The sequence below is a fragment of the Strongylocentrotus purpuratus genome, unplaced genomic scaffold (genome assembly GCF_000002235.5).
Source record: "Strongylocentrotus purpuratus isolate Spur 01 unplaced genomic scaffold, Spur_5.0 spur5_contig_815, whole genome shotgun sequence".
Taxonomy (NCBI): domain Eukaryota; kingdom Metazoa; phylum Echinodermata; class Echinoidea; order Camarodonta; family Strongylocentrotidae; genus Strongylocentrotus; species Strongylocentrotus purpuratus.
In genome coordinates this window covers 147,198-155,588 of record NW_022145519.1, presented here as the reverse complement: position 1 = coordinate 155,588, position 8,391 = coordinate 147,198, and the positions used below count along the sequence as shown (strand labels likewise).

At 37.7% G+C, this 8,391-nt stretch overlaps 1 protein-coding gene across 1 annotated transcript in view; it reads right to left on the bottom strand.

Moving 5' to 3' along the window:
- Positions 1-546: 546 nt before the first annotated feature.
- The window catches only part of LOC753954 (protein sidekick-2), an 80,794-nt gene continuing 72,949 nt past the window's right edge, over positions 547-8,391 (bottom strand). The window contains exons 34-37 of the mRNA XM_030978966.1: positions 7,316-7,453; positions 5,943-6,105; positions 2,031-2,187; positions 547-1,489 (exon numbers count right to left, since the gene is read on the bottom strand). Coding sequence (XP_030834826.1) covers positions 1,217-1,489; positions 2,031-2,187; positions 5,943-6,105; positions 7,316-7,453 — 731 coding nt within the window. The 3' untranslated portion in view covers positions 547-1,216. The remainder of the gene's footprint in view (positions 1,490-2,030; positions 2,188-5,942; positions 6,106-7,315; positions 7,454-8,391) is intronic.

Here is an 8,391-nt window from a genome sequence, read left to right as displayed (position 1 = left end):
GATATCAAAAGAACGGTTTCTAACGGTCACGTTAAGAATTTTTTCATTCTTAGATTCAAATAAACAGATAAAGGTCATTCGTCTTTCTGGACACATTGTACAGAATCCCCCAAGGAGTGAATCTATCTTTGGCTTACGTGTAATACATTTCTTGCAAACAGAACCTTCTTCATCAAGCCTACTCATTGAAAAAATGAAACACTTTATCCTCGTGGTGCCCAGGAAATATTTTTAATAATACATGTTCATGTCTCTTCTCCACAGTTGTCTTCCTCTTAAGTCACTTGGCCATGTTAAGCTCTTGCAATCTTTGGTTTCCATGCTGACGTGTTTTGGTTTTTAATGCAGATCTATCTTGTCTTGGTTTCCATAGCCTACTGGCAAATGCAGTGCACGCTGACGATCCAGAGGACTTACAGGGACCACTCCTGAGACATCTAGTGCTCTCATCCTTTCAAATCTCATAAATCTTCCTCCCACCGCTTGCAATCTTTAGTTCATCTCCGTGATAGGCTTCATAGGCCTTTCAAGATGAAGAAGAAGAAGAAGAAGAAGAAGAAGAAGAACACGATGTAATAACCATTCCATGTTAGAAATCACATTCACTCCGCATTTTCACCTCTGGGTCTTCGGTACCGGTATTGTCCTCGCCACTGGGGTAGTCCTTCTGTCGATGCTATCCTGAGCTCCCTACAATCACATGGGATGCAAACCATTTTACGGTTACTCTGTTAGATGTGATTTGTTGACCGAGGGTGAAGCACCTTTCTTGTAGTATTGCTATCCACGGAGGTCCTGCTACCAAAGAATGGCATTTCCAATTTGTACAGTATAAGAATCAAGTATTGGTAATATATTTCTCTTTCATTCATATATGCTACGCAAGTAGTTCAATTCCACATGACAGTTGAATATAAACAGAAAGTCCTTGATGGAAAGAATATTTCACATCTGTTCTATCATTAAAGCACTCCAGTTTCAAACACAAAAGTTTAGTCAGTACGACACAATTAAAATTTAAAAGACAATATTTTCCACACGGCTTATCCTCGATGATAACTATATTAGAAGTTTCATTGTGTAGATGTTGCTCCATCACACCCCACGATTTCAAGAAGACGTATGATGACAAACCAATGTCAAGAAAATATTCATATAATCATCTCTTAGTTCTCGCTAACTAGGCAAACGGCGATCGGTGACGGCTCAGCTTGCGTTATACGAACGACGAGAAGCCGTGTACGGGTGCCCGTGAGCCGGGCTGCATTTTGGCTAGATTGTTCTGTAGGTATACAGTTCTTCCGTCCACGGTGGGCACGGGATCCGGTTCACTATCCGTGTAGCTGTATGCATTACTGTTTGGACCGCTCGGTGGATTCTGGCGTCGCCATGATTGCGAGCCTGGAAGACTGGCATAGTGATTGACGAAGGAGGGAGGATCGCCCCCATAGGCTCCCCCGCCATCTACTTCAACGTCACTCTCACTAGCCTGGAAAGTAAGGAAGAAGGATATGAGAAGAGTAAATAACAAGCGTGCAAAGTTTGAAAGAAACAGTGCTCGATCAATTTTTATCCTCGACTGATTATCAAACAAGAGTCTGATTTGTTATTTTCTCCCATCACCAGCTCATACGGAGCCTTGTATTTTGCCTCATCTCACTTTCATCAAATCTGTCCTATATTGGTCAATATTATTCATGGCAAATCATCTGATTTCTAATGCAATAAAACTATCTTCAAATTTTGAAAAGAAATGAAAATTAACAAATCAAAGGAGTCTATAATTATTCAGATTGCTTCTCATAGTTATCATCCGTGATCCAATCATAACATACCTGCCAACTTTTCACAGCAAAAAAGTAGGAACCCCTCAAGGTAAAATTAAGAATAAAGTCGATTGTTTAAAAAATATTTTTCACACAGAAAAAGAGAGGAATATAGGGTTCAAAACAATAGCTTTAGAGCCAAGATAAACATGGTTGGCAGCTATATCATAAGCATGATATAGAAGGGAAAAAAACTTCACTTACTAATGACTCTGAGAGTGACTGTAAATCGTTTTTCTCCGTGAGACTGCTGCTCTCTCCCGGCTCCTCGCCAGCCATCCTTCTCCTGACGTCTTCATAGTGTTTACTCTCCTCCTCCTCAGAGTATTGTATGCTACCTGGACTGGGCCTTGGAGGGGGCCTGGTAGGTCAAGAGGGGAGAAAGTAGAGCAGGAATTAGATTTTTGTTCGTGGCAGCTCTTTGGGTTTTTTCCATAGGAACAATAGTATTTCCACAATAAAAAAAATGGCCTCTCATGTCTTTTACCTCCACTGCTTTTACTAAAACCATTTCTAACATACCGGTAGTAAAGATATATTTGACAAATTTCCAGAGCTATTGTCAAACCAGATACCCTCCCATGCATTATACTCTGGCAAATTTTGTGATTGGTCCAGTCTTGCAAGTGTTTCATATTACAAAATGACTGAACTTCAATATCTTGCAACAAAGGATTTTGTTTGCAACATGTGTTGATATTGCATGCCACAAAAATTGCTGTCAACAACAATTTGCAAAAGTATTGTGTTACAAGAATTTCTGGTTTTACAAATAATGGGTTTCTCCCTCTTTCTAATTGTTTTGGCAAACACAACCCTTTACTTGATATTAAAACTTGATTGAGCAAGTAAAAAGTCAATTTCTAGTCAAATTCACACCAGTCTTATGGATAATTAGCTTTACATAATAAGGCAAGAGCTAGCTCTCAAGTAAATCACCATACTGAGTAGAGATAAAAACAGGACTGCAAATGTACAGTGGATGTGCTTCAGTCACTAACAGACATTTGTTTATCATACAAACTGCTAGTACTTGAATTGCATGCTAACTAAAACCAACTACTCGAGTTCGCATGCATCAAGTCTTGCAGATCGTAGCATGTAGCATGTACTAACCAGGGTACATGCCATGGAGAAAAGCTAGACACACTTAATAAACATGTATGTACCCCAAACAACGCTGATTCCCAACAACTCAAGAAAATACTAGGAAATTCATCCTGGATGAACATATACATGTTGATACATGTATTATTAACCCTTACTGTACTGGGGGGGGGGGGGGGGCCTGGGAGGCCCCCCCTCGACATTTTCGGAGATTGCGCCGCAACCGCTTGGAATTTTGAATTGTCGTTTCATGACTTTTTTCCCTCAAGTCTTACGCACATTTTGATACCACTTTCGTTGAAATCGGATACACCTGTAAGGCGTTACATAACAATTAGTATGCGCATGTCATAAAAAAAATAAAAAAAAATGAAAATCGCATCAAAATTTGCATAAATTATCATTATTAATTACATTAAAACAACTTTTTGTGTTAGAAAAGAAGTATCATATGAATAATGAGTTTCAACATTCAAAAAGTGGAGTTTGACACGTTTTCGGTAAAATGCATAAAATTAGCGCATTTTGCATAATTAATTAGGCTAACGACAAAAATTTGCATATTCGGAAAAAACTAATTATACCATCTTGTTCCTTATGTAAATATCTACAAACATGCAAATTTTCGTGTTCATCGGACAATCGACGGCCGAGATCATAGGGGGGGGGGGGGCCTCCCAGGCCCCCCCCCCCAGTCAGTGGGTGCTCAAAATAGCCCAGTACAGTAAGGGTTAAAGCCAAATGTTGCTGGTTCTTAAATCTCGAGAATTTTTCCATACCAAATGATTGTCATAGACCTTTTCTTTTCTTTCTTTCTTTCTTTTGTCTAGCTTGCTGTTTAGCACCAGAAGGGCTTTATAAACTCTATGTCTACATATAAGCATTAGCATTCCTATGGCTTTCAGCAGACAATAATCACAAAATTTGTGTAAATGTCAAGACCCTTATTCTTTTGTTCACTTCACTTCACAATCAAATACATGTTCTTCATCACAACTGGAAACTGAAAATGCCTGAAAATGATTCAGATAGAATTAGTACAGGAACATTATTCTACACACTGTTCAAATAGCCAATGCAAAACTGTACACAAAACAGAATGTATGCATTCAAATACTACTTTCCCATTTCTGAACCTATTTGACAAACAGCACACTAAAAATGTATACACGTGACAAGAAAAATGAATTATCACTCATATTTGTGTAACACATTTTTTTTTAGTAAAGCTTCAGCAAAACGATGACTCTAAACATATCAACTTGTGAAAACATATTACACTATACATCAGTGTGCTAAAACATCGCAAAGTGATTCACATAGACTGTTTTCCATCTCCAAACACATCAACACACGTTAAAAATATGAACGTTTAAACCCAATCGAAACAACACATTTTTCTAACAACAACACATCTCAAAGGGTCTTTTTACGTGTGAATGTAAATCGGGGTTTAGTCGTTTTCATTATCCAATGTTATGTATATGTATCAGGAACTTTCCAAAGCATTCTGCTAATGTAGAAGTTTGAACAGGGCTAGCATAAACAGTGAACACTGTCAATCATTGGGCATGCCTTGTTCACATTTAACTTTAGTCTCATTCAAACTCCTCATGCAGGGCATATAACGGGGAAATACATGGGATACTACATGGGAATGAAAGCCACAGCACTCCAAAATGGGGAACAACCACTGATTGGTCAGTTTAAATTTTGGGGTGCTCTGATTGGAGGACATACGCTGCTGAAGGTCCGAGGAATGTCAGCAATTGTGGAAGCTCCTCGTTACTGCTGCGGAACAAATGTTAATCATAAAATAAATGTATAATAAAGGAAAGTCGGGCAAATATAAAAAAATGTACCATTTCTTAGTCAATATTAAAGGGATCCGGTAACTTTGTCTCAGATTCTGAAACAAAATTCTGGATTTAGTTCATGATGCAATGATAATTATAAACCTTTAGGTCAGTCAGGAACCCCATGACTTTTACAAGCCGATCGCCTGTCTGATTATCAAGATATTTATGATTGGAATTACAAATTTTGAAAACCGTTCGCCTGACGGTTTTCATAACACTACAGTCTATTGGGGAAAACGAGTATGGTATAACCGGTCACTCAAAGATTTTTACTTTTTTGAGGCACTTCTTGATCATTTTGAAGCGCGATTTTTTTAGGGCTTCAACGTTACACCATATCACAGACACTGATAACATGTAGGACCGTGTATCTCAGATTTAACATTGTTAAACGATCCCTTTAATAAAAATAAAAATCTATGCTTCTGATACACATCTAAATTCTATCCACTAATACTTTGACATACAGTTGTCGCTTCATAATACTCACAAAGCAAAACCAAGTGGTTGTTTTCGAGTCGGTATTTGTTAAATGAAATCATAACATTGTAAATTTGTTCAGAGACAACTACACAAGAGATATCGCGTTCTGAAAATATGCATGTACTTGCTGACAAGTTATATTATCTACCGGGTAGTCTTTTTTATCTCTTTTCTTGAAATAATGAAATTGTTTTCCAAGAAATTGTAAACATTCCTTTACTAAAAGTCCACTTTGTGCAAAATGATATTGTATATTACAGTAGATAAACTGTGAATGCAACACCGCAAGCATTTAGAAAGATTTGTTTACAGTTTAACTATTCAGCATTCTCTCCTGCACTTTCTTTCTTTCTCAGTCTGTCTCTCTTCCCATCTCTCTCTCTCTCTCTCTTTCTCCTTTTCTCTCTCTCTCTCTTTCTCCTTTTTCTCTCTCTGTCTCTTTCTCCTTTTTCTCTCTCTCTCTCTTTCTCCTTTTTCTCTCTCTCTCTCTCTTTCTCCTTTTTCTCTCTCTCTCTCTTTCTCCTTTTCTCTCCCACTTTTTCCTTTTCTCTCTCTCTTTCTCTCTCTTTAAATGAATTCAAGGTTATCAGCATATAAATATCTACCTCCTAATCATCTTTAATAGACACATTAGTATATTTCTGAAAACCCTTTTCACTGAGCATACCTTGTATATGAATTTGTCCTGGCATATGCTGCGCTTCGACCATTTGATCTTCCATTCCTCGGTGGTCGTCTGTCCGCTGGATCCATCTCAAACGACGTGAATCCACCGTCTTCCGTCCCGTTCACTCTCTCATCGGGTGTCATCCTTTTATGAACTTTCCTATCTGTATATACAAGCAATTAAGAACAACTTAGATTATAAAGAGGATGCCTACACCCATACCATTGCGATTATGTATTTTCAGGACTCCCCGAACCTCCCCTCTCACATGGTGCAACCGTAAGACTACTGTAAATTATATATTTGTAAAAGAAAATCTCTACCTTCATGTTCCACGGATATGGATTCCTTTCTTTTTGCTTGTGCTCATCTTTTTCATATTTCCAAAAATAAAGCAGGCTTTTCTATGTCTTGATAGATAGACCCTTGGATAACACTTTAGTTTCTACCTAGTCTTATTCCTTCACTATTATTGATCTCTATCTGTCTTGTGTTCTTCTACTACTTTCTGCAGTAGTACAGCTGGATTTTTATCAGTTCAAAGTCAGGGGTCGTTAAAAGGATTTAAAGCCCATCAATACCCAGTAAACAGGAGGGATTAGACTACCCTGCAAGGTCACTGGACAGGTGGTTATTTTTATCAAATCAAAAAGAGGATCATGGGGGACCAATGGTCACCGATTATGCATTGTTTGTTATAAACATGTAGATGGAGCAAGTAGCTATAAGTAGTGCAGTGTGGCTTTAAAGCAAAATATACTGTATGACCATTTAGTAATATTTAAAGACAATTAGGAGACGTCTTTCACCCATTTAGATTTAATCACATAAAGTTTTGAAGACATCTGGACTCATGAGGCTGTATAAAACCACCAAGGCCCTGTTGCCTAAGACTTGGCATTGATGCTAACTTTGCCACCAAGGGTAACTTCCATGGAAACCTTTATTTGATGGGTTATTGAGTGACGTTGCCATGGTAATTAATATTGATTGTGTAAGTTTTACAATAAGTGGTATTAGTTTCATGCAACAGGCCCCAAGACTTCATTTCGATGAAATCTGAAGTAGCCATATTGAAAGTTTATTCGCACTGAGAGCAGTGCATTTACATAATAATATATACAGTCAAACCTGTCTATAGTGACTGCCCAAGGGAAACACAAAAAGTGGTCTTTGTAGACAGGTTCCTTTAGTACTGTACATGTGTCAATGAGAAACCATTTTCAGGGGAAACGAGGAATGTGGTCCTTGTAGACAGGTGGTCTTTGTAGACAGGTGGTCACTAAAGCAGGTTTGACTGTATTTATTCAAATGAATCCTTTCAAAGAGATGACCACCTGGGGAAGCAACTCAACGCGCCAAACGATACGTACCGACATATAAACGGCTTCTTCCCAGCATGCATAGCGTGGCTCCGACCAGGATGATGACGATGGTGCCGACAAGGGCGACAATCACCAAGAACCACCACTCCTCGTAAAAGTTCTTCTGAGCTGCGTTCGTTCCTCCAGCTGAAGAAATGTGGGAAAATCAGAAAATTTGGAACATTTTCTTTAGACAAAGAGTGAAACTATAATAAGACATAATCTGGTTTTGCTTCATTTCGGGTTCATGCTTATTCTAAGACTTACATGCAGATGAACTGTAAAGCGGGGTTTTTACATTACGATAAACAGATTGACATGTTTTTGAAATGTTTTGTTACTTTTCTTCTTGAATAGATATATGAAACATAACATCATCTGAGATGGAGCCAACCAATTTGATTGGCCTTTTTGGGACTCTCCTTACATTTATTGTTAATACCAAAAAATAGAAAGAAAAGAAAGAAGGTGCAATTTCATCAAGGGACCCTTTAAAATTTAGTACTTTTAGTGAGATATTCAACTTGCGTTCATAAATGCTCTACGTTAGGACAGAAAAACATTAAAGCAGCTAACAATGGTGTTTTATCAGTCTGACGTCATCTTGAGTTTGGTTTACATCTAGCCTTAATCGTAAAGATTTTGCGCATACATTTTCATGTGTCTGCCATGAGAATTATACGAAATTGTGTATAGATGCAAACACAACTTCATATAAACATCTTTTTAAATATCTATAGTACTTAAGGATATACAATGCAGTGCATTAATTATTTAGATAATACTACCCATGCACTGGTTTGTGAGTGTTCGATAAAAATGTGCTAGTGTGAGTTGAGGAGACTATGAAAAAACACAAATCCTGAGGCATTTCCAGGAGTGATTTCCTTTCAAATATGTGTCATCTATTATAAATAAATGTGTAAAGAGATGCATTAAGAAAAGATTTGGGGGGAATAAATCCATTTCTCATTGTACTATGTGTCTAAAAAATGCATATTAAAGTACATCTACGCATTAAATCTAATGGATCCAACAATTAATTTGCCTAAAAGCATACCTCCCAAAGTTCTTTCACAGCAAAG